Here is a 26,395-nt window from a genome sequence, read left to right on the forward strand (position 1 = left end):
TATGCAGATATGGCCTCAGAACACTGAGACCGAAAGGTCGAACATGAATCATATAGTAGATATGATCAACATAGTGAGGTTCACCATTGAAAACTTCTCCATCTCATGTGATGATCGGACATGGTTTAGTTGATATGGATCACGTGATCATTTAGATGACTAGAGGGATGTCTATCTAAGTGGAAGTTCTTAAGTAATATGATTAATTGAACTTTAATTTATCATGAACTTAGTACCTGATAGTATTTGCATGTCTATGTTGTGTAGATCAATGGCCCGTGCTACCGTTCCTTTGAATTTTAATGCGTTCCTAGAGAAAGCTAAGTTGAAAGATGATGGTAGCAATTACACGGACTGGGTCCGTAACTTGAGGATTATCCTCATTGCTGCACAGAAGAATTACGTCCTGGAAGCACCGCTAGGTGCAAGACCCGCTGCAGGAGCAACTCCGGACGTTATGAACGTCTGGCAAAGCAAAGCTGATGACTACTTGATAGTTCAGTGTGTCATGCTTTACGAATTAGAATCGGGACTTCAAAGACGTTTTGAACGTCATGGAGCATATGAGATGTTCCAGGAGTTGAAGTTAATATTTCAAGCAAATGCCCGAGTTGAGAGATATGAAGTCTCCAACAAGTTCTATAGCTGCAAAATGGAGGAGAATAGTTCTATCAGTGAACACATACTCAGAATGTCTGGGTACCACAACCACTTGACTCAGCTGGGAGTTAATCTTCCTGATGATAGTGTCATTGATAGAGTTCTTCAATCATTGCCACCAAGCTATAAAGGCTTCGTGATGAACTATAATATGCAAGGGATGGAACAGACTATTCCCAAGCTCTTCGCGATGCTAAAGGCTGTGGAGGTAGAAATCAAGAAGGGTGCAAAGTTAATAATGATAGTGCAACTTATTTGTGGCACTGCCGTTTAGGTCATATTGGTATAAAGTGCATGAAGAAACTCCATGCTGATGGGCTTTTGGAATCACTTGATGCCTGCGAACCATGCCTCATGGGCAAGATGACTAAGACTCCGTTCTCAGGAACAATGGAGTGAGAAACTGACTTGTTGGAAATAATACATACTGATGTATGCGGTCCGATCAAGAACAATAAAATCTATGGGCACATAATTCCTATTTGCAAGAATAAGAACATCATTAATTCTTCCCATGGGCTTTTTAATAGTAGAATCCGCCAAGTGCAAATTGAAAGAACATTCTTCAATATCGGTAAGACCAAGCACATCACATAAAGATTTCAGAATTGTAGAAACACTAGCACCCAAGTCACACAAAGCAAAACACTCATAATTTTTAATCTTGACTTTGATAGTAGATTCCCACTCATCATGTAATTTTCCGGGAATTGAAACTTCTAATTCCAACTTTTCTTCTAAAGCTTTCATCATAGCATCAACAATATGTTTAGTAAAAGCTTTATTTTGTTCATAGGCATGGGGTGAATTTATCATGGATTGCAACAAATAAATACAATAAATCAAAGAGCAACTATCATAATTAAATTCTTTGTAATCCAAAAGAGTGGGCACATCACTAGTTAAAGTTTTGACCTCTTCAAACCCACTTTTATCAATTTTCTCAACAAGATTTTCACCCTCGGAATTATCGGGACACCTTCTAGCTAAAGTTGACTCTTCAGTCCCTTTTTCATCATCTTACTTTTACTAAACAAGGAATCAATAGAAGAAACACCAATCATTTTAAGATCTTCATCACTTTTATGAAAGCAATCACTAGAAAACGCTTTTTCTAAAAATTCTCTTCTAGCTCTAAGCATAGCGGTTCTTTTCTTACTTTCATCCATAGAAACATAAAGAGCTTTAATTGATTCCTCAACCTTAGGCACAAAAATTTTCATCTTGAGATTTTCTACATCATGAGAAATTCTATCAACACTTCTAGACAAATCATCAATGTTATTCAACTCTTCTTCCATTGTAGTGTTGAAAACTTTTTGAGTGTTGATAAATTCTTTAATATTATTCTCAAGATCAGAGGTGTTCCTATTATTATTATAAGAAGGATTTCCATAGGAAATACCATAATTATTAGAGGAATTACTAGGAAAAGGCCTAGGACTAAAATTACCTCTATAAGCATTGTTATTGAAATTGTTTCGCGAGATAAAATTCACATCTACGACATCACTGTTTTCCTCAATCAGAGTAGACAAAGGCATATCATTGAAATAAATAGGAGCACTTTTACTAGCAACCAATTTCATAAGAGCATCAACTTTTTCACTCAAGGAAGGAATTTCTTCAACCGAATTAACTTCTTTACTAGTAGGAGCTCTTTCGGTATGCCATTGTGAATAATTTGCCATGACGTTATCAAGAAATTTGGTGGCTTCACCCAAAGTAACTTCCCGCGGCGGAATCTAAAATATTACGAGAGATAAAATTCAACCCCGCATAAAAAATTTGTATGATCATCCAAAGATTTAACCCATGAGTTGGGCAATTCCTTAGCATCATCTTCATCCTTTCCCAAGATTGTGCAACGTGCTCATGTTAAAGTTGCTTGAAATTCATGATCTGGGTTCTAAGGCAAATAATTTTGCGGGTGGAAAATACTTAGTGATAAAAGCATCTTTGCACTTATTCCATGAATTGATACTATTGCGAGGCAAAGAAGAAAACCAAATTTTTGCATGATCTCGCAAAGAAAACGGAAATAATTTCATCTTCACAACATCATTGTCCACATCTTTTTTCTTTTGCATATCGCATAATTCCACGAATGTGTTAAGATGGGATGCGACATCCTCATTAGGAGTACCGGAAAATTGATCTTTCATAACAAGATTTAGCAAAGCGGTATTAATATCAGCAGATTCCACACTAGTGGCGGGAGCAATCGGAGTGCCAATAAAATCATTGTTGTTGGTATTTGAGAAATCACACAACTTGGTGTTCTCTTGAGTCATTGTGACTACGCAACAAGATTGCACTAAAAATCAGATCCGGCAAGAAAACGGCGAACGAAAAAGAGGACGAATAAAACGACAAATTTTTGTGAAGTGGGGGAGAGGAAAACGAGAGGCAAATGGAAAATAATGTAAATTGCAAGGAGATGAGATTTGTGATTAGGAACCTGGTAGATGTTGATGATGTCTCCCCGGCAACGGCGCCAGAAATTCCTTTTGATGTCTACTAGACTACGTCGGTATTTCCCCAAAGAGGAAGGGATGATGCAGTACAACGACGGTAGGTATTTCCCTTAGTGATGAGACTAAGGTTATCGAACCAGTAGGAGAACCAAGCAACACTACTTAAACAACACCTGCACACAAATAACAAATACTCGCAACCCGACGTGTTAAAGGGGTTGTCAATCCCTTTCGAGAAACGGCGCCAGAAATTGGCAAACGAAAGTGAGAAAGTTGTAATAATTTGATAGATCAGACGCCAAATAAAATAAAGTGCAGCAAGGTATTTTTGTATTTTTGGTTTAATAGATCTGAAAATAAAAGCAAATAAAATAGATCACAAAGGCAAATATATTGAAGAAGAGACCCGGGGGCCATAGATTTCACTATTGGCCTCTTCGAGAAAAATAACAAACGGCGAGTAAACAAATTACTATTGGGCAATTGATAGCACTTCAAATAATCATGAGGATATCCATGCAATGATCATTATATAGGCATCACATCCAAGATTAGTAGACCGACTCCTGCCTGCATCTACTACTATTACTCCACACATCGACCGCTATCCAGCATGCATCTAGTGTATTAAGTTCATGGAAAAATGGAGTAATGCAATAAGAACGATCACATGATGTAGACAAGATATATTTATGTAGAAATAGACCCCATCTTGTTATCCTTAATAGCAACGATACATACGTGTCGGTTCCCCTTCTGACACTGGGATCAAGCACCGTAAGATCAAACCCATCACAAAGCACCTCTTCCCATTGCAAGATAAATAGATCAAGTTGGCCAAACAAAACCCAAATATCGGAGAAGAAATACGAGGCTATAAGCAATCATGCATATAATAGATCAAATAAGACTCAAATAACTTTCATGGATAAAAAGATAGATCTGATCATAAACTCAAAGTTCATCCGATCCCAACAAACACACCGCAAAAAGAATTACATCATATGGATCTCCAAGAGACCATTGTATTGAGAATCAAACGAGAGAGAGGAAGCCATCTAGCTACTAACTACGGACCCGTATGTCTACAAAAGACTACCCACGCATCATCGGAGAGGCACCAATGGACATGATGAACCCCTCTGTGATGGTGTCTAGATTGGATCTGGTGGTTCTGTAACTTGCGGCGGCTGGAATTGATTTTCGTCGACTCCCCTAGGGTTTCTGGAATATTGGGGTATTTATAGAGTAAAGAGGCGGTCCGGGGGCACCCAGGCGTGCATTGGTGGGTTGTGCTCCCCTCGGAGCACCCCTGAGGTGCTTCTTCGGCCCACTGGATGTCTTCTGGTCCATAGAAAATCCACAAAAAGTTTTGCTGCATTTGGACTCCGTTTGGTATTAATTTCCCGCGATGTAAAAAACATGCAAAAAAACAACAACTGGCACTTGGCACTATGTCAATAGGTTAGTACCAAAAACTGATATAAAATGACTATAAAATGATTATTAAACATCCAAGATAATATAACAACATGAAACAATAAAAAATTATAGATACGTTGGAGACGTATCAATTCATACACTTATAATAAAAAGAGGTACGAGTATGAGGTCTTACACTTACAGCCTTGTATTTGCGCTGGGATCAAATAAAAAATTAATTTGTGCGCTGGAAGTCACCGATCAAGATGTCCTTGTTACAGATCGAAGTGGGGGATGTGTCCAAATAACATCTTAACCGGCACGAGTCCTGCATCAAGAATCAATTGTCCTACTGTAGGTCTCATCCGTCGCGGCGGGGTGCCTCGATAATTAAGATAATGAAATCAGACAAGAGCTCTGGGCGTTTAATGACTAAACCTCATTTCTTCCCAAGGATATGATCCATTTACCCTACTAAACCTTAATGTCACCAATGTTCAGTATAACACTTCATGGTCTCCTCGCTCCTAGCCTCACCGGTGCTCGATCTCCATGATCCTAGGTACCTGCAGGGATGTAGATCACGGACAAGACAAGAGACATCTTCATAGAACAATTTTATTTCACACATACGAGACGTTATGTCAAAGTCTTCTATTGACCCCCCAACAAATACCTTGGGTTGCAAAGCTCATGCCCCAACCCATACCTTACCGAACTACTCACACATGGAGATCGGATCGCGGGAAGAAAACATTGAAGAACACATCTTGAGATTGATTATTTGCAATATGTCTTACAATGGATGCCTTGCGCGATGCACGGTTACAAGTATGAATGAGATGAGAGAGCACTATGGTGGTGGAGATGGCTATAGCGATGACGTCTGCTAGGGTTTGTGGATGAGGATGATGATGAAGAGGTTCTGACATCTGTGCTCGTCTCCTGGTTGACATTTGACGGGGTCCCTTTAACATAAGTTGTTTAGGTGGACGACCTGCCTCGAAATTCATGCCAAACGGGCGCTAATACGGGGGCTCGCGTCCGCATGGAACGTTGTCTATTGTGTTGTCTTCACGTAGACGCTTCTTGTTGATTCTTTCTTCCTTCATTCTCCTTCCATTCCATTACCACACGTGATTTCTTCCTTTTTAGCCCATTTCTCGTGGAAACACATCAAAGAGCAGATTTATGGAATCCTTTGCATTCATTAGTCATTAGTACCAATATGAGAGCAAATATGTATTTTTAATTGAAATATCTCGGTTTAAGCAAAGGTGAAATGAGTGTAAAAATATCACTCATCATGAGGTTCACATGTGCACCACTATCTTCCTCGAGCTTCCCGACGATGGAAGTAATTAATGATAAACCAGGCCATGTCAGATCCGCACGTGCACCCTCGACTTCCCTAAGCTTCCTAGCGAGTTCAATTAATTAACGCTGAACTAGGTCAGGTACACACGCTCACCTTCATCTTCCTCGAGCTTCCTAGTGAGTTTAGGTAATTAATAATGAACCAGATTAGGTGTGCATGTGCACCCCTATTTTTCCACGAGCTTCCTAGCGGGTGGAAGTAATTAATGATGAGGTTAGGTCAGATCCGCACGTGCACCCTCGCCTTCCCCGAGCTTCCTAACGAGTTCATGTAACTGATGTTTAATCATGTCAGTACTCACGTTCACCTCCATTTTCCTCGAGCTTCCTAGCGAGTTACATAATTAATGATGAACCGGGTAAGGTGAGCATGTGCACCTCTCTCTTCCCCGAGCTTCCCGATGGGTAGAAGTAATTAATGATGGACTAGGTCAATTACACACATTCACCTCCATGTTCCTTGAGCTTCATAGTGAGTTTAAGTAATTAATAATGAAGCAGGTAAGATGCGTATGTGCACCCCTGTCTTCCCTGAGCTTCCCGGCGAGTGAAAGTAATTCATAATGAACAAGGTTAGGTCAGGTCAGATCCGCACATGCACCCTCGTCTTCCTCGGGCTTCCTAGCGAGTTTAGATAACTAATGTTTAATTAGGTCGGTACTCACATTCACCTCCATCTTCCTCAAGGTTCTTAGTGAGTTACGTAATTAATGATGAACCAGGTAAGGTGCGCATGTGCACCTCTCTCTTCCCCGAGCTTCCCGACGGGTAGAAGTAATTAATGATGGACCAGGTCAGGTGCCCATGTGCACCCCAGTCTTTCTCGACCTTCCTAGTGACTTTAGCAAATTTATGATGAACCAGGTCAAGTGCGCACGTGCACCCCCATCTTCCTCGAGCTTCCCGGAGAGTGCAAGTCATTAATGTTGAACCACGTCAGGTGCGCACGATGCACCCTCATTCATGCTACAATGAATAAAATTACATGGATAAATATGTTAGGTAGCATTCCACATCAAAAAATTTGTTTTTATCATTTACCTACTCGAGGACGAGTAGGAATTAAGCTTGGGGATGCCTGATACGTCTCCAACGTATCTATAATTTTTTATTGTTCCATGCTATTATATTATCTATTTTGAATGTTTTATATGCATTAATATGCTATTTTATATTATTTTTGGGACTAACTTATTAACCCAGAGCCCAGTGCCAGTTTCTGTTTTTTTCCTTGTTTTTGAGTTTTGTAGAAAAGGAATATCAAACGGAATAAAACTTTACGATGATTTTTCTTGGACCAGAAGACACATGTAGGACTTGGAAACCAAGTCAGAAGACCCTATTCTTCGGCCTATAAATTCCCAAATATTCCCGAACCACCAGAAGCATCCACCAAAATACTTTTCCGCCGCTGTAACCTTCTCTTCCCGTGAGATCCCATCTTGGGGCCTTTTCCGGCATCCTGCCGGAGGGGGATTCGATCACGGAGGGCATCTACATCAACCGTATTACCCTTCCGATGAAGCGTAAGTAGTTTACCACAGACCTACGGGTCCATAGCTAGTCGCTAGATGGCTTCTTCTCTCTCTTTGATTCTCAATACCATGTTATCCTCAATGTTCTTGGAGATCTATCTGATGTAATCTTCTTTTGCGGTGTGTTTGTCGAGATCCGATGAATTGTGTATTTATGATCAGCTTATCTATGAATATTATTTGAATCTTCTCTAAATTCTTATATGCATGACTTAATATTTTTGTATTTCTCTTCGAATTATTGGTTTGGTTTGGCCAACTAGATTGGTTTTTCTTGCAATGGGAGAGGTGCTTAGTTTTCGGTTCAATCTTGCGTGATTTCACCCAGTGACAAAGTAGGGGTAGCGAGACATGTATTGCATTGTTGCCATCAAGGATAAAAAGATGGGGTTTTCATCATATTGCTTGAGTTTATCCCTCTACATCATGTCATCTTACTTAAGGCGTTATTCCGTTCTTTATGAACTTAATACTCTAGATGCATGCTGGATAGCGATCGATGTGTGGAGTAATAGTAGTAGATGCAGGCAGGAGTCGGTCTACTTGACATGGATGTGATGCCTATATTCATAATCATTGCCTTGGATATCGTCATAACTTTGCGTTTTTCTATCATTTGCTTGACATGGATGTGATGCCTATATTCATAATCACCCACCGTATTATTTGCCTTCAAGAGAGAAGCCTCTAGTGAAACCTATGTCCCCCGTGTCTATTTTCCTTATTATATTTTCAGATCTATATATGAAAAATACCAAAAATACCTTGCTGCAATTTATTTACTTTTATTTACTTTTACGTTTTAGTAATCTTTTATATCTATCTCTATAAGATCTCACCTTTGCAAGTGACCGTGAAGGGATTGACAACCCCTTTTTCGCGTTGGGTGCAAGTGTTTGATTGTTTGTGTAGGTGCATATATTGGGGACTTGCGTGTTTCTCCTATTGGATTGATACATTGGTTCTTAACGGAGGGAAATACTTATCTCTACTTTGCTGCATCACCCTTTCCTCTTCAAGGAAAAAACCAACGCAAACTCAAGAAGTAGCAGTGAGGTGCGCACATGAAACCCCGTCTTCCTCGACCTTCCCGGTGAGGGCAAGCATCAATGTTGAACCACGTCAAGGGCGCACGTGCACCCTTATCTTCCCCGAGCTTCCTAACGAGTTTAGGTAATTAATGATGAACCAGGTCAGGTGCGCATGTACACACCCCTCTTCCTCGAGCTTCCTAGCAAGTGCAAGTCATTAATGTTGAACCACGCCAGGTGCGCACGTGCACCCCATCTCCCCCGAGCTTCCTAGCGAGTTTAGGTCATTAGTGATGAGCCAAGTCAGGTGCGCACATGCACCCCTGTCTTCCTCGAGCTTCCTGACCAATGCATGTAATCAATGTTGAACCACGTCAGGTGCACACGTACACCCCCATCTTCACCGAGCTTCCTAGAGAGTTTGGGCCAATAGCTCCTGTGCGACACATTTGAGGTGAATTGGCAAGAGTGTGACGTTGTTCGAGCGAATGGCTGTGGTGCAACAATTTTGAGCAGGTAAATAGCCCACGCACGACATGGCTGTTAAACTCAACTGATGCCCTCATTAGCTGTTGGGGGCTGGACCCACCACTTATCCACGTAAGCGCGGGACCCACCACTTGTCTATTCATGGGACCCACCTCCTCGCAGCTAGAAGAGACGAGCGCCCGTGCCCGTCCGCCCGCCGCCGCCCATTCATCCCCTTTCCCCAATCTTTCTCTTCTCCGGCGACCTAGCACAAATGTCTACCTCCTCCGCCACGCACTCAAAATGGCGACAGTATGGACCAGTGCTTCTCACAAGGTGCCCTGACTGCCCACGCCCAGACCCTCTTAAACGGTTGGTCACTAAGAGGGATGACAATGGCAATCTTGGGCGGGAATTTGTGAAATGCTTGAGCAAACCAATGGCAGGAAGGGATGGCAAGGTTAGATCTCAGTTCTTAGCCCGTTCTTTCGCTCTGATTTCTCCATATTTTGTTTTTTCTCCTCAAATTTGGGATTTAGGGTCCATGTTGTTCTTTTCAGATCTTGAAGAAATGTTATCATTTCGAGTGGATTGATGAATATGTTGATAGGATTCAGTTTGAGGGCTACGTTGATTCGAGGGTGGCCGCAACCTGGGAGCTCAATTTGGGCGGGGTGCCGCCGATTGCTGTGGAGAATACGGGGAGCTCGGGCGGAGGGGTGGGCAGAGTCGTGCCGATGGCGATGTATGCGCGCAATGCTGAACTACATGCGGAGTCCGAACTGACCGAGGAACTGAAGAAGATCAAGAAACATCTAATGCAGATGATTGATTTGCAGAAGCAAGCAAATATCATGCCAGGGGGATTCTATTGTTGTATCATTGCTCTATTTTTGTTTTATTTGATGTTCATCCATCATTAGAATGGGCATTTAGGCCTGTCAGGGTAGAGGATGTGATCTGTGCGCCATGCCAAGTTATGTATCTGAATTGAAGCAGCAATTTGGAACACAAATTATTCAGTGTTCATGCTCTGTTTCCTCTGTTTTTGTTCTTCAGTTAACAGAGTGCACACCCAAATTCAGTTTCTAGTAAAAAAACAAAATTGGGCTGCCGAATAGATGTTGGGCCGTGACCAGCCCACCTGCGTAGGGGCACCAGCCCACCTCTAACTTCGGCAAATAAAATGGGGCCCAATAAAATGTTACTTGTTTTTATTTTGGCCTTTTTCTTGCACTAAATTTTGTGATGGATCATTTTTTGATGCACTAAAACTAAATGTTAATTGTTTTTATGCATGTCTACGGTTCCATGAACTAAATGAGTTGCATGCTTGCATGAAGTGCCCGATGTAAATTAGTTTGCATTTCCTAGTTGCACCCATGTCCATAGTGGGTTTGCATGGGGCTCCTAGTTGCATGTCCATGGTTTGGCCAATATTTTGAAGATGGTGTGTGTGGTGATTGGGGTGTAGAAACCCGGGCCCGTAGCAACCCATAGCAATACACGAATGATAAGCAAAAACAACCCATAGCAATCCACAAATAATAGCACAAAACACACAATATATATAGTAGCATAACGATCATATAGAAGCATAACGATTGCAACCCATAGTTCCACGATAGCCTTACAACTACATGATAGCCTTACAACTTAAAGTACTAATAAAACTTAATAATAGTAGCATAACGATTACAACTTAAAAAAACTAATACGATAGATCTATAGCAAGCTAGATAGATAGGGGGGCACCAAACGCGGGTTCTTCGGGTTCTTCTTCTCCTCCTCCTCCGAGGCCACCTCGCTCCTCCGGGCGCCGCCCTTCACTCCTCCCCGTTGTTGATGGGGTACGGGAGCGTGTGCATAACGCCGTTGTTGGGGAAGATGCCGTTGAAGTCGGTGAAGATATTGTAGGTTGTGAAAGCTATGAACTCACAACCAACCCAATACGCTCGCCCGAGGAGATGGAAAGCATCGAAAGGGTTAGTGAACGTGGCGAGGAGCCCAACCACAACGCCGTTGTGGTTGACCTCCTCAAGATGGTACATCCAAGGAGAGCCGCGGGGGGAGGTGGCGGAAGCCGGCCGCAAGGAAGAACTCCGTTAACTCCCTTGCGCCCCTCCACCTCGAGATCGCCCAAACCCTAAGGGTTCTCTCTACATACACTCCGGTCGGGTAGAGCCTTTCCGGCACGGTTGGGGGGAAGTGGTAGGTGGGGCCGTTGTACTGCATGGTGGTGGGGTGGCTCGAGGGCTCGACCAGGTTTGATGGAGAAGAAGGAAGAAGGAGGGCAGAGGAGGCAGAGGATGGGGTGTGGATGAGGAGGGAGAGGAAGACGATAGTGCCCGGCTTAAATAGCCCAACTACGACGTGGTTTCACCCCGTAGAATTAATGGGCGGGCGGCGTTTGGTGGCGCCCCATGAAAGTGTGTACACGAGCGTGGGAAACGGGCTGCGATCCTGCTGTGCCACCGGTCGCGGGTCAAGGGGGACGGGCTCACGCACGCGTCTGTGCCGTCGTGGGTCAAGGGGACACGCCTGCCCCGGGTTCTCTGCGTGTGCCGCCCGTGCATTCATGTCGTAGCCCATTAATTTGCACATCTTGCTAGGGCCTGGCTAGAGGGCAACGTTCGGTCGATGGGAGACGTGACAATAATGGACGCCTTCATTTGCCCATCTTGTAACGGGCAACACGCCGTTTGAACAGCATCGATACCCCATGCCAGTATTGCGTCCTCAAAGAGGAGCACGCCATGTACAGCACGCCATGCAGCGTTGGCTTTTTGGTTGTCTTCATCGGGCTGCTGCATTGTGGCCGGGTGCATGCTTTGATGCGACGATGCATCAGTTCTAATGGTAGGCATGCGACAGCTTACTGCGTCGATAGGGGTGGCGGAGCAGGGCTACGTCGAGGGCATGCATGCAACGCACGGGCGCAGTTCTGCGGGTAGGCACGGGCACACATGCAATGATGGAAAGGGCACTGCGTAGGCTTGGTCCATGCACCGCGTCAACTCTTGCCATTAGATTCAAATGAACGGTCTGATGCCCCAACGAGAGAGGCTGATCCAAACCCCACCGATTCCACCAATCAGCGCGTCTCATGCGGATCGATGCACACTGATTCAACCAATCAGCGCGTCTCATGCGGATCAATGCACACTGTAGCTAACCCTAGCGCCTGACCTCAACCGTCCACGCACAACGATCGACAACCCGGTAGTGTGCGGGGTTTTGAGAGGTTTTGACTGATTAGGGTTGAGCATAACTAATTCAAAAAAAATCAAAAAAATATAAAACTTGCACACATAGTCTTATTATGTCGTATAGTAACAAGAAAAAAAATATAAATATGGTTTACATACATTTTTACGAAAAATCCTTCACAAAATTGTCATTCCTCGAACAATGTAGTATGGGGTTCAAGGGAGAGAGTAGTGGGCACCCGAGAGTAGGTGGGGTTTTGAAAATGAAAAGTGTGAAAACCTCACCAAAACTTCATTTTGGATTGACTAAGAAAGATCTTAACTTATTTTTCTCATTTTCATGTTTTAAACTTGTTTTATATATAATTTTCTATTAAACCTTGTTTTTTAAAAGAAAATAATAGAAAATTAATTCAATAAATAGTGAGACTTTAGATTTACACTATATAGGTAGAATAGATGTGTAGAAAAATTATTTGGCTGGTTTAGACAAGGTGCCAAAAAAACTTGCTTAAATATGAGGCCGTTTACCCTACCTTTGGAGGTCATTTGAGACACACTTTTCATGACTATGAGTTCAACTTACCAAAAGGGCTCGGAATGATCAGCAAGCAAACATATTTCAGTTGAGGTACTTTAGATAGCATTAAAACATCAATACCCCATCCCTAATTCAAATTTGTGCCCAAATTTGAATTTAAATTTGAATTTTATTTGGCTGGTTTAGACAAGGTACCAACAAACAAGTTCGAATAGAAATACGGGGATACATAGTGACTACCAGTACGCACCAAGTTACAAATATTATTACATGCCCCAAATTTTCAAACTGTTCTCTGTTCTACCTCTTCCTACCACGTCGCGTGCCCTTCTTCGCCTTAGCACTTCTTGTTTTTGGTTCTACTACACACACAAGTTCACTGATCATCTTGGTTTTCTTCACTGGTCTTTTCAACATCTCGCCAACACCCTCGTGATCAGTGTCTTCAGTCTCAATGTTGACAGCAGTTTCAGTTTCTTCGGTGTGTACCTCAACATGGGTTTCTTCAGTCTGAACCTCGACACGCTCAGGTTCAGTTTCAACCTCGAGAGCAGTTTCTTCAGTCTGAATGTTGACTGCGGCAGGATTTTCTTCAGTCTGCTCAGGCTCAGGCACACTTCTCTTCTTTCTACCGCCATTGACTCTTGCTTTTTTTGTTGGCCAACACTATTCAACAACAAGGGGCTGACTTGCTCGCTTCCTCCTGGCCATTGGGAAAATGTTATAGATATAGTAATTGGAAAAAAGCACCAAATCAAAACACAGACAAATAAACAAGAACATACTTTGGCTTATCAGGAGTGTAATGGCATTTGACAGATCCCACTCTGTGCCCAAGTTCCTGGCACAACTTGCATCTGTTTTTGTTACCTTTTTGGGCCCTTTTTGGCTTTCCATCTTTCTTTCCCTTCTTACTACTCCTACCTTTCTCAAACCATGCCTTGAATCTACTCTGTTTAGGCCTGCCAGCCTTTCTTTTCGTCAAGGGAGGACACATGGAAAATTCAATGTCCACTTCAGGCCACTGAGACTGATCTGTAAGTGCTGGAATTGGAGTAGCATATGCAGCTTTGAATCTTGCTACCGAATAATATTCATGCAAATATGGGTGCATGTTTATCTTCGGTTGGGATGCTAAGAAGAGAATGGCATGCTCACATGGTTTACCAGTGTGTTGCCACTCGAGGCAAGTGCAATCATGCAATTCAGTGTTAACAACATGTCTCCTTCCAGTTTTGTTATCTCTAACTTCAGCACCCCAAGGTGAAGATTTTTCAACAAACAAATGTGAAAGACATCTGCTCCTATTGACCACCTGTTGTACCACTGCTGGAAGCTTATCACCTTGCAGACAATCACCTATCCTTCTTCTCAATTCCCACAACCGCATGAGCATGATCCTGATTTGGTCAACCATGTCATGCACAGGCAAATCTTTTAACTCCTTCACCTTGTTGTTGAAACTCTCTGCCAAATTGTTGTTGATGTGGTCACACTTGATGGCAGTGTTGAATGCTGACCTGTACCATAACAAAGAATGGTAGGTGTTCAGCCATGGACCAAACTCATCACATGCTGCCATTATCTTATCAAGATGATATTTGTGTGTCTGTCTAGTGTAAGATCTTGCTGCTGGCCACATGCGCCCAAATTCTTCTCCTCTAAATTTTTTGATCAAATTCATCCACAAATGACCGAAGCACTCCCTCTGCTCAGCATGTGGGAAAACATTTTTCACTGAATTTTCAAGCCCCTTACATGCATCTGTGTGTATAGCCAAAGGTGACACTGGCCCTAGGCATCTTTTCAACTGGATCATGAACCATGTCCATGAAGCCTCTGTTTCTGACTGAAACAAGCCAACAGCAATAGGAAACATCCAGTTGTGTCCATCTAGAGCATTGCATGCTGCCAACTGACCATTCCACTTGCCTGTCAAAAATGATGAGTCTATGCTCAAATATGGACGGCACCCTGCTTTGAACCCATCGATGCAAGGCTTCAAAGCCATAAAAAACTTGGAGAACTTGACTTCACCTTCGGCTGATACCTCTGTATCTATCTCCACAACACTGCCAGGCGACCTCTTTTCCACCTCTGCTTTGAAGTTGCAAAGCATCCTAAATGTATTTGCCCAATCACCATATAAATTTTTCATTGCCCTTTGTTTTGCCTTCCACACTGTGGTATATTTCAGTTTAATGGGGTACATCTTTTCCAAGTCTACTTTGAGTTTCTTGGCAGTAGTGTTTGGTGTTTTGGCTAAAATTGGGGTGATCTTTTCTGCAACCCAAAGTTGTGATGTCATGGTTGATACTCTGTGTGAACTTGTAATACAAGTATGTTGATTGGGGATTTGGTTAACCCTGACAGTACTTCCATCAGGTTGCAGTCTAGCAGATATGTACCACTTGCAAGGCTTCACACTACCATCAAATCCTCTGCACCTCGCATAAAACTTCTTTCTATCAGTCCAAACAGTCTTGGCATCAAACTCATGTTTCACTGCATAAGTCTTGAAACACATCCTAAACTCCTTCATGCTTGGGAACAACTTGCCTACTTCAATGGCAGGGTTTTCTTTGTCATACACATGCACCAGCTCATCATCATATGCATCATCTACTTCATCTGCAGCTTGTTCCATCAACTGTCCATCTACTTCTTCATCAGCATTAGCAGGCAAACTAGATTCGCCCCTCTCCTGCTTATCTCTGTCATCGACTGGAATGCCAAAAAGTTTGGCCATCTCAATGTCAGGCATTGGTGCAATGACCAAATCAGTAGGCTCATCTAATTCAACTACATTCCAATCAACAGTTGCTGCAGTTTCAGTTTCAGTTCTAGTCACCTGTCCCTCTTCGGCTATTACTGTAAGTTCAGTACACATGGGAATCAATGGCCTCTGTGTAGCCCAATCATCATCTACCATCTGCGCAGCCAATTGTGATGGCACATATCCAACCTTCGAAAAAATGTTCAGATCAACGAGCTCAGCAAAAAAATTAGCCTGTTTGCTTGTCCAGCCGTTTTGCCGATCGATTTCTTCAACAATCTGTTCACCATCTTCTATTCTCACATACTCTCCTTTCCAATCATCAAACCGCAACAGTGATACTTCTTGCTCTGGACCCCAAACAATATTCTCCCCAATTTTTTCCACCCATTTCTTCACTGTCGTCTCTCCCATGTTCTGTAGAACTTGTGGATCAATCTCTGTAAACTCAACCTCCCATTTAACAATTGTGTCTCTCTCAATGTTCTGTATGCTATCATCAACTAATTTTGCCTTTGATGGAAAGAAATTGACTGTCAATTCGAAGGTCCGAGCGGCAGCATCCCCTCTGTCAGTGGCGGACAGTGTGAGCCCGTGAGAAAGAGCAGACGAGGCCACCCCCTAATTGCATGCAAAATTGGATCGGAGAGAGGCGCATTACCTATTCGAAGTTGAATCTAGCGGCTCCATCTCAGTATGCCCACGGGCTCCCCTCACAACCTATCGATTCCGCAAGCGAAAACAGAGGAAACGAGCTGAGATCTACGGGCCCGAGAGAGGAACGGGAGGGCGACTAGGGTTTGAATTCACTCACCATTTTCTGAGGGCGAAGGCTCCGCCGCCGCCACCGAGAACGCAAGATCCGCCGCCACCGGAGAAGAAGGGGGGCAGAGTGGCGGGCCCGGCACGGTCCGGCGGCAGGGCACGGTCAGCTGTTTTGAGGAACAATTAAGTTGGACCCACATGTCCTAACATAAACGGGCGGGCTTGGTTGACGACCAATTTAACCACATTTAACACCCCATGTGGCCCTGGGCTATTTACACGCTCAAATGTGTCGCACCACAGCCATTCGCTCGAACAACGTCGCACTCTTGCCAATTCACCTCAAAAACGTCGCACAGGAGCTATTGGCCCAGAGAGTTTAGGTAATTAATGATGAACCGAGCCAGATGTGTATGTGCACCTCAGCTTCCTTGAGGTGAGTGCATGTGATTATTGCTGCCCTTTTCTCCACTATCAATATCTTCTTCTTTGTGTTTCTTTCATCTATGATGTAGCCACGCCAGGCCAAGTAAGCCTATCTGACAAACATCACCACCTATTGGATTAACCCGATTGATTTCTTCTTCATCGTCTTCTCTTGGTTAGAAACCCTAAACCATAATAAAGACACCCAACCCCAATAAAAACCTAATAGAAATATTAGCAGACATTGTTTATTGTTTGCTACTTGGCTTGCTACATTGTCACTCCTATTATTCATCCATGCTTTGATTCAATTACTCTTCTTTTGTGTAGTATAAGATGAGATGACATGTGTGGTGAGGTGGAGTGTGTACATTATGAAATAAAAGTAATGTGAATCAAACATTGAAGTATTGTCTTTGATCATTATATAGTTGTAAAATATTTGTACAATATAAGTAGTATTTCTCAGCTCATGCATACCAAGTGAAGTACAAGTAGTGTGTTCGTCGCAAACATAAATAAATAAAAGTAGCGTGTTGATGAAGTGCAATGTGTACATGGAGAAAGAAATGCTATAAGTAGAATTTCCCATGCACATTGAGAGAAATATTATTAATGGGGTTGATGGTGTGGCATATGTGGCGAGGTGAAATGAGTGCATGTTTAGATAGAAATAGTGGGGATCAACCGGCCAACAAATTTCCGGCAGATTGAGATGGAAGCACTGGTCGATGGTAATCAATTCAAACTTTTAAGATTACGGTAAAAGTGTCGCCAAAGTATTAATGAACTGTATCCACATTCCTGACTATCCCCTAAAACACATTCAAGACATCATTGTAGTGAACAATATCGCCGCATTGTACAAACTGTGGATGGTAAATGAAGCAGCCAAAGTTCCAGTCCGGTAATAAGCTAACCCCGTGATGCATCCGACGACGAACAACTGAAAGAAACTTTCCCCTGAGAGGTGTGCTACACTGAACATAACTGAACTTACGACGACCGCGTTCCTCCATTTCATCGAGGAAGATAGGGCTGTTAGAAGAAACCCACGGTAAATGATTTCTTCTGACAATGGAGCAATCACACAGTACAGAAACCAACAGACTAGCCTAGAGGTTCCACCGTTGGAAAGGATTTCCTTTAATATAGGATCATATGCATCCTGCAATATTTCAGATTGAATGAATGAGCTAGGTACTTCCAATAGACTGTAAAGCTTCAGTCAGGAAGACTAATGCAATGAATAAGACAACAGGAGATGTGTGCAATAGTCGAAAAACTGCAATTTAATTGGTTGGACCATACTGACCTCGGGACCTATCAGTCTGTCAGCTATTAGAGATGTGAGAAAAACCATAGACATCAAAAGTCCCAACCATAACACAGTTTCTTTTATCCAACCACGCGGTCTGGACGAGAACTTCCCAGCAAAGAAGGCACCAACTTGACGATCGGGCTTTGCAGTGTACTGCAACAGTGCTAAACCCAAAGCGAGCTCCCCTAGTTGAAGCATGGCTGTGGAAACAACCTGCATTGACAGGGTATGTATGTGTGTACTAAGTACTATGTCCCCTAGAAAATTTTGCAGGTCAACAATGCACGCAACGGATGAACAAACCATTTAGATGAGTGTGCCAAAATAATAAATGAATGAGAAGTTACCACTTACTGTTGTCAGTTGGTCTAGTGAGGAAGAATGTAGCACTTTGGCTACCACACCGAGTCCTCCAAAGCTCAAGGGAATGTGCAAGACAAGAAGGTATGCCGCAAATGTCCTCCATACATCCTCAGGCTCCCATGGAGTATCTGAAGAAAGAAGTGAGTATTCCTGCGATCACATCACAGAAAGACCATATTACAAGGAATGTGTTTATGACGCAGCATGCCAGTTCCACTTAGGTACATAAGTACCTGTCATGTCATAGAGCATTTTAATAGTACAAAATAACTCACTGTTGAAACAAAAAGGTAGAAAATAACTGGTTTGCTCATCTAAGAAACCCCCCCTATTTTCGGCACAGACTAATATTTGCGCACCATGTCGATCAGCCAAAGAAGCAAAGCAATTTTCAAGAGTGAATTTTATCAGAGGCACAAAGAGCCATTTTCCATGAGGTTATGAGCAGGAAGATAGTGGTGAGCTGCAGAGGCATTACATCGAACAGCTCGCGGTCGCAGTCCTTGTCGCCAGGAGTAGGAGGAGGTGAAGAAGAGCAAGCGCGGCTGAAAGCAAAGGAGGACGGGCGCCGCAGCAGGGGCGCGGCGAGAGCTCTGAATTTCGCCGCGCCAGCACGACGGGGTGGAGCTCCGCCTCCGCCTCCGCCGTTGGTTCTACTTCTCACGGGGCGGAGACGAGGATGCGACGAGCAACAAGCCGCTGTCGCTGTCAGCAGCATATCCGAACGCACGCGCGCGAGGACCGCTGGTGCGTGCGAGGCCGTTGCTGAACCTTCCTAGTCATTCGTTTTCCCGTGCGACCGCGGACGCCCGAGATTGACACAGGACACATGAGCCTCAGAAGCACACACACCAGATAACACCAAATAAGTAACTGGCCAATGATGCCAAATGATTAATAAGAGCATACATAACGGTTTGGTTTGTTTCATACAACAGGCATTATTGTTCTCTTCACCGGTCTTATTGTCACGTCAACCTTTCTATTTTTCGCAACAACAGTAGATGATTCTAGACACCCCTCACTCCACATTGGGCGCCGGTGATCTCTCAACTGTCAGTCACTACGGAGGCAAGATGACTTTCCGGCACAGGATGATATCTGACAGGGTCTTGCCGTGCCGGTCCACCCTTCTGGAGCAGTTCACGCCGCCATCGAGGATATTCCTCACCACAATGTTCAATGAGCTGATGCCCGGGACATCATAAATCTCAACCAAGACACGCTCAAGTAGATTGTTTCGACGCTCGATCGCTCCGTCGTCTGGAAACGACGAATGATCAAGCAGGGGCGAAAGAGAGGCCTTCACCCACTCAGGAGTGATCACTGTCCTGAGCCGGCCAATGTCGTCCAGGAAATGAGGGATGATGGAAAGATTCAGATCGTTCCCCTTGTCACCGGCTCTGCTGTGGGCCACACGGTACAGGGCGATCTCCGATCCGGATGGAGCTGGAGCAGATACAGGAGGTGCTGGTTCGTCCAGCTTTGTATTCCAACGTTGTTGAATGCCCGTCGCGGAACTTCCTGTGTACCTCTTCTTCTTCTTGGCATCTGTAGACCGGTTCTGTGGACCATGAATGGATGAGTTCTTCGCATTGGCTTGCCAGAAGACATTTTCCCTATCAATCTGTAGAAATAGGAATTAATGCTATATCCAAAGGCATATCACGTGTTTCAATAATCCTTTAAAGGAATTGTCATCAAGTTAAGAGTGTTCTATGATATAATGAAAAATGCTGGCACGTATCATATAAATTGCTCATGAGATTAAGTGAAGTGTTCATCCATACCAGCAACTTGTGCAGAATTAGCTCGTTCTTTCGTCCAGTGCTGCCAAATGGAATTGGAAACAAACTTGTCAAATTGTTTTACCGACTCCATGAACAAGGAGAGAAGAAAAATGAGGACATCTTCTCCATGAGTATGGTATAATATTACATTTCGTTTTCAGAATTAATTTCCATGGTTGATCCCACAATATAACTATGCTAAGATCAGCCACAATGAGACAGCACCTACAGTAATAGCTCTGCAAACACAAGACCAGCGTAATTAATTATAAGTACCTGATGCCACCACCCCCAGCTGGACCATTTGTATAAAGTGCAATGAACTCCTCAACGAATCCATCAGCATGCTCCTCCTGCTCAAATAGCCCATCCATCCGAAGTCTAACATCTATCACTTCCTTGGAAGAGTGATTGTCATTGTTACCTCCATTAGCTTTCAAGCTATCATATCCCATAACATATGCGATAATTTTCTCTTCGATGCCGGGATATCTTTCGTTCATCCATGACCTAACCTAATGCCAGCAGAAAAGGTTTAAATGCACAAACTGCCTTTATGTTGTCACGTGTAAATAGGTACATTCAATTGTTAACACACCGGAAATCTGAAACAAATATTGCATGCAAATACTTTCATGAACTTACTAGGTATTCTGCTGCCTGAGCGCGCCTTAAACACTCTTGTCCCCCGTATGATATCTCTCCCCAGCCTTTCCATCCATTTGGCTAAAGAAAAAAATGTGAACGACTACAGTGAGAAAGCTAACTATGAGCCTCTTGATAAACTATCTACATAATCGAAGGACCTTCCTTCAATTCATGAACAGTACTGTCTGATTCTATCTGAGAACTTTAAAATAGCACGCTTAATTTGAAACAATAAAGCTATCAGACACAAATTTTCAGCAATACAACACATAAAATACTTCACTTTTATTGGTGATTTTTGCGGTTCCAGTAACATAGCATGGAACAGAGTAATTACCCAACTACGCAACATGTCAATACTAGGCACTGGATGCTTTTAGCTGGAAGAAGACTAAAGATAAATTTGAAATTAGTACAATTTATATTCTTACTAGGAAAACATACAGTAGGAAACAATTGGAGGAGTTTCTCGGGCCGACGAAGATCAGATGGTTTTGCTCCTTTACAGTGAACCTTGTCTTGTGATATTTGATGGAACTGCACATCACTGAAATCTACAACCTGCTAACAAGTGTTCAGACAAGAAGCTTACAAGGGACTGGAAATGTAAGATGACCTCACCAGATCAGGAGTGATGTAGTTTGCAGGGTCTCCAACTTCATACAGAAGCTGTTCTGCACAAGTGCTATAGCTCAGAAGACCTCCGCTACCCTTTGCCTTGCCAACACAAACTTCTCCTTTGTAACTCACTTCAGCATATGGAAGAGACAAATCCCGAAGCTGCTCAAAAGAAAAATCTCGATATGCATCTCCTGCTCTTTACAATACCAGATGTAGAACATTAAAAAAAACATGAATCAAGAATGAAGTGAAAATTTCCGCCTAATAATTTTTAAAGGACAACAGATGTACCAGGGTGCATGAAATATCCTCCGGTGAGTTGACAACCACATTCCAGAAGATGGCTAGCTAATGTTCCTTGTGCCAACTTCTCAAAGTCATTCCAATTCCAACCCAATTCGTAGACCTTATATCAGAAAGGCAGTGGGAAAAGGATGGACCATTAACTAAATAAACATTAGAAAAAATACACATTCAGATTTGCATATTTTGAGCAACTTGGAGAGAAGAAACACATAACTAGATCCTAACGAAATAAAAGGTAGACAACACTTGAAAGTCACTGGAGCTATTATAAGCACTGCTATTTCAATAGAATAAGAATCTTTTGTGGCCACAAACTCTACAATCTTCCTTCTACATTAAAAAAAGTGTTCTCCTTTTGGGTAGCTGAGAAAATTCTTAAAAAAAAACAGAAAATGTAAAAACATTCCAAAAAATCAGAATATACCATGAATTTCTTTTGAACCAACATTATAAAGTGGTATAGATATTTCATAAGCTGAAGTTCTTTAGGAAGTTCTGTAAAGCTCAGAAATACTGAAACGCTTCTCGTAAGGTAGGTTCTTGACAAATTCTCCTGGTGTAAATATATTCGCAAAAACATTAACACTTCGTTCAGGAGTAATCAATGATACTGGAAATTTTCTGAATTTTATATGATTTCGTGATGTTTTTATGCCCATATATTGTTGAGAAGTTACACCTCAATTAAAGATACCAGAAACACAGAAACTCTTCGCAGTAAAAAACAATAAACCATAGAATCCAAAATAGTTCAGGGAAATGCTTTTTACAAAGCACTTTTAGTTTGTCAAGAAAATTCATGGAAAAATACACTAGGGAAGCATGTCTACATCATTACCGTCTTCAGGGCACATCCTCAAATAATTCTTGTACAGAACATTTGTAAGAATTCATAACATTACTTCAAAAGTGATCTGTGAATTAGTCTGGATTTTCAGCCAATTTTCTCTATTTTATGACTGTTCTTAGGAATCAAACTCTTTACCAACTTAGTAGTGGGAGAAACAAAATAAGTATGACAGATAGCAATTTTCCGGCAGAATGGAGATTGACGGTGATAAAAAGAAAAAAAGGATGGGCTGACGTCAACTTCTGAAATCATGTAACTTACTCCGTTATACTGAACTATCCAGTCAAGTCTTGTGCATGAATCATCAAGGAAGAGAGAGCATTCATTAATGAGCATTGAAGGTTTCCTACTAACAGATTTTGTATGTTTTGATGTTACATCATCTTGCAGAAGCCAATAGATCCACGCAAACTAAAACTCAAATACAAAGATTGCTTCATATTCTTCCTGTTAACAATGCAGGAAGATGGCCAGGTGCCGGGCACTCTCAGCTTGGCTGGGGATGGGTCTATAGATCATAGGTGAGAGATGGACCTTGGGGTGTGTGTGTGTGGGGGGGGGGGGGGGGGGGGGAGATAACAGATTCCTTTAATAGGGATGATCAAGTGAACCCTCAAGCAAGCAATCCACTTAAGGTATAATAGGGAACTAATCTTAACAAACCGTAAAGAGATAACTAATTGGTAGATATAGCTCTAACTTCCACACATGATGTTTTTCAGTTTCTTTTTCTTGAGCACGTGTGCAGCCAGAGGCCACAGACCAAAGGCCCACACCCTTCTGCGACACCTAATTTTTCATATGCTTAAATATGTTGGAACGATGAAGTTACAGAATTATTAGCAGGCATAAGAATAGCCATGAAAGGCATACCATAGGTGCTAAGAATAGTGCAGCATCAGCAACCCGAGAAGTAATGACGACATGTGGTTTGTAATTTTCCAGGCAATGTACAATGGGGGCTGCACCAAGATATGTGCTTCTTCCCTGCACGCACAACAAAATACCGTCAAATGGAAAACAAAGATAAAATAATATGCAAGTTCTCAATGCTGACTACAGCGAAAATGGCCAGGAAAATATATATGTATCGAGCCAAAGCCGCAACAGTATGTTAATCCTAAGTTCTATAATGTGTACGCTATAGAATCTCCTGATGAGACACTGTCCAAGTCCCTTCTCATTCATAGTATTCTCTCTGAAGATTTCTCTAGATCTTCCGGTAACGATCTTTTGGCCACGTATGTCAACCACAACGCTCTTATGCCATGGACCACATGGTACATAATTACATATACTGACAAACTAACTTCAGAAGATTGGATGCAAATTGCTGATAAGTTATGGTCAATTACTTCCTCGTAAGTTAATAAGACTGAGGCTAAGAAACCAGATATCGTTTATTTTATGAAATCAGATGAATACAAAATAAAATGATGATGAAGAAATTACCTCTGCCACTCCCATTGATTCATTCCATAACACTGAGTTTTCTGCAAAAAGACCAAACACAAAAACAGTTGTAAGCTTGATTATCAGTTTTGACTCCACACACCAAGCTATGATGACCGGCATTCCTTGATTTATACACAACCTTGGTAGCACCCAAAGTATCATACAATTGGTATTATCAAACAGATAAAAATTACCTGGACCTGAAATCGATGATTCATAAGCTACAGCGACTGTTATCTCCAGTCCCAAACTAGAAGCAAGGTCCAGTATTTCTTTCTGTGCTCCAGGTGGATCAACTAATAAATGGGAAAGACTCTTACAGTATCTAATTGGGAAAACAAAACAAATGAGGTAAAGCAAAGCTACAGTCAGCATTGTCTTACTTGCGCCCATGTTAGTTATTATGCAAACTTCTCTATCCAAAGCCAAGGGTAGAAGCATGGACAGCCACTCCTTAACTGCATATTGATACATTACCAAGAGGTGCATTGAAATTCTTATTGACAGTAACATAAGGAATAAAGCAAATAATATATCCCTACTGAGAGAAGGACCAGAATATGTTATATTACATGATAAAAACCAGAGAAGGTTACCCTTGACATGTACAAAGAAGATGTACAATTAAATACATGCAATAAGTACTCCATAAACTCGCAACCACAGATGCAGTTCACAAGATAACAGGTATCACCTGCTTTGATTAGCAATACAACTAAATGCACAAGTATCAAATATTTGTCAACAACTATACCTCGGGGATCAAATCCTTTCCCTCCTGACAGCATAACTTGGTAGCGGTCTGCAAGTGTTCGCTCCGCCAAACACTCAAGTACTATGTAGTTAAGTTCTTCGACTCTCTCCAATAACTTCAAAGCAGCCATCGGCCGGTCACCCCCAAATCCAGCCCCACAGCCAACATATACTTGATTCTTGCGCCGTTGAGGATTGCTCCTCTATGAAGCGACAGATATATTAGAATAACTGGAGCATTCGTTTCATTAATTCATGATTCGCATGGAAAATTTCCAGTTCTGCAAACAACTAACCAGCTTCACCACACAGTTCTGAACTTCTTCCAGTGGTACTGCCTCCCTGAAATTATTTCACTATCAGAATGAAGTACATACATGTAGAGCTGCAATTATTTCCACAAGAGTTTCGGAAAGTGCGGGATTTTTTAACATTGGCTGTCAGATGTGTGATAAACACATTCACATACACAGAAGCACTAACTTTGGAAACAAAAATACAGCAGCATCAGATAATTCATCTGCTTGCACAACCTCGAGGTTCGAAGAAATCACTTTCATTCTAATTTATCAATGACAAACTATAGAGCTAATCAAGCAGGCAGAGACCCATTTGAGGGCCATGGAGGTTCAGTTGAACCCCCCAGCCCCAGAAGAAGATTTTGATCCAATTTGCTCACATGAAAGGAATGACCAAACGAGAAACTCTTTGGAAGAAAAGCCAAAAAAGCTAGGGCTTCCTCGAAAACTGAAGAGAACACCTAAAATTCTACCCATATTTGCATAATTGCGTAAGAAACCTAATTTGCGATCCGACTAAAGCATAACTATAATTACAATGGAATGCAATTCGCCAAAAAGTAGAAGTAATTCCAACATCGGAATCGATAGAGCCATATTAACGAACAAGAAATAGAGCAAAATCCATGTTGTGAAACACTAATGACCATGCGACTTAAAAAAATTAAGCAAATCACTGGGTGGTCATTACATCAAACAGGTCGCAGGCGCCGTCCAGAGCGGTGCGAGCAGATCGCAGCTGAAGGAGGACAAGAGCGGGTAGGGGCGTGGTCAGAGCACCGATTTGGACAGGCCGCCTAGACAGGACGAGGAGCTCCGCCTCCAGTTCTCTCACGAGCAGAAGAACAAGGGGCCACTTTGTTCGTCGGAATTCGCTAAACTGCCACTCTCACAGAATTCCTTTTTTTAAGCTGGAGGCAAAAGATTTGGCCATGCTTTGCTTCATGTATAAAGCAGGACGAAAGCCTTTTTTTATAAAGATTTGGCCGTGTTCATTAAAATAGGTATTACAGTACTCTATAAGACTTATATAGACCAAAGGCCACAAGGAGGTGGCCCAAAAGCTAGATAACTGATGTGTTTACTTTGTCAGGGCATTTCTAACCGATTCTTAAAAGAGGAGTGCTACGCGTCGGCCAGATGATCTTTTTTTTAAAAAATACATCACCTCACGAGCCATCAGATCCGGTCCAATCTAACGCCTGAATGGTCCTTTACTTTTGCAACAAAAGTTTTATTACAAAAATATTTGCAACGGAGGCTGTGTTATAGAAAACTTCCGAAACATAAGTCATGCTGCAA

General features: G+C 42.4%; 2 protein-coding genes across 4 annotated transcripts; both read right to left on the reverse strand.

The window, feature by feature from the left end:
* Positions 1 to 17,397: 17,397 nt before the first annotated feature.
* LOC123165208 (uncharacterized) lies at positions 17,398 to 19,274 on the reverse strand. The gene is made up of 4 exons (XM_044582841.1): positions 18,850 to 19,274; positions 18,363 to 18,521; positions 18,003 to 18,221; positions 17,398 to 17,855 (listed from the first exon to the last, which is right to left on the reverse strand). The coding sequence occupies exons 1-4, from the start codon at positions 19,087 to 19,089 to the stop codon at positions 17,514 to 17,516; spliced, it is 960 nt and encodes a 319-aa protein (XP_044438776.1). The 5' UTR covers positions 19,090 to 19,274; the 3' UTR covers positions 17,398 to 17,513.
* Positions 19,228 to 26,091, reverse strand: LOC123165207 (uncharacterized). Of its 3 annotated transcripts, none has more exons than XM_044582839.1 (14): positions 25,785 to 26,091; positions 25,091 to 25,136; positions 24,796 to 24,997; positions 24,425 to 24,499; positions 24,242 to 24,337; positions 24,039 to 24,079; positions 23,460 to 23,573; positions 21,722 to 21,836; positions 21,431 to 21,621; positions 21,254 to 21,370; positions 20,807 to 20,887; positions 20,438 to 20,676; positions 20,162 to 20,201; positions 19,228 to 19,998 (listed from the first exon to the last, which is right to left on the reverse strand). In XM_044582839.1, coding segments are annotated over exons 1-14 (1,923 nt in total). In that variant the 5' UTR covers positions 25,787 to 26,091; the 3' UTR covers positions 19,228 to 19,434. The 3 variants fall into 3 exon arrangements, with proteins under 3 accessions (XP_044438774.1, XP_044438772.1, XP_044438775.1); XM_044582837.1 differs by having other exon boundaries at positions 24,236 to 24,337; XM_044582840.1 differs by having other exon boundaries at positions 24,236 to 24,337; positions 25,091 to 25,128; positions 25,785 to 26,087.
* Positions 26,092 to 26,395: the final 304 nt, after the last annotated feature.

This window comes from Triticum aestivum, chromosome 7D, assembly GCF_018294505.1.
Source record: "Triticum aestivum cultivar Chinese Spring chromosome 7D, IWGSC CS RefSeq v2.1, whole genome shotgun sequence".
In the NCBI taxonomy this organism is placed as follows: Eukaryota; Viridiplantae; Streptophyta; class Magnoliopsida; order Poales; family Poaceae; genus Triticum; species Triticum aestivum.

What these genes read in the sequence shown, in the direction of transcription:
- LOC123165208 (XM_044582841.1), bottom strand. Translation starts at nt 19,089, where the DNA reads ATGCTGCTGACAGCGACAGCGGCTTGTTGCTCGTCGCATCCTCGTCTC. An exon ending in CACTAGACCAACTGACAACA is followed by an intron (nt 18,222 to 18,362) that starts GTAAGTGGTAAC and finishes CTGTCAATGCAG; the next exon opens with GTTGTTTCCACAGCCATGCT. An exon ending in ACAGACTGATAGGTCCCGAG is followed by an intron (nt 17,856 to 18,002) that starts GTCAGTATGGTC and finishes GAAATATTGCAG; the next exon opens with GATGCATATGATCCTATATT.
- LOC123165207 (XM_044582837.1), bottom strand. An exon ending in AGAACTGTGTGGTGAAGCTG is followed by an intron (nt 24,998 to 25,090) that starts GTTAGTTGTTTG and finishes GTCGCTTCATAG; the next exon opens with AGGAGCAATCCTCAACGGCG. An exon ending in AGGATATTTCATGCACCCTG is followed by an intron (nt 21,622 to 21,721) that starts GTACATCTGTTG and finishes TGTAAAGAGCAG; the next exon opens with GAGATGCATATCGAGATTTT.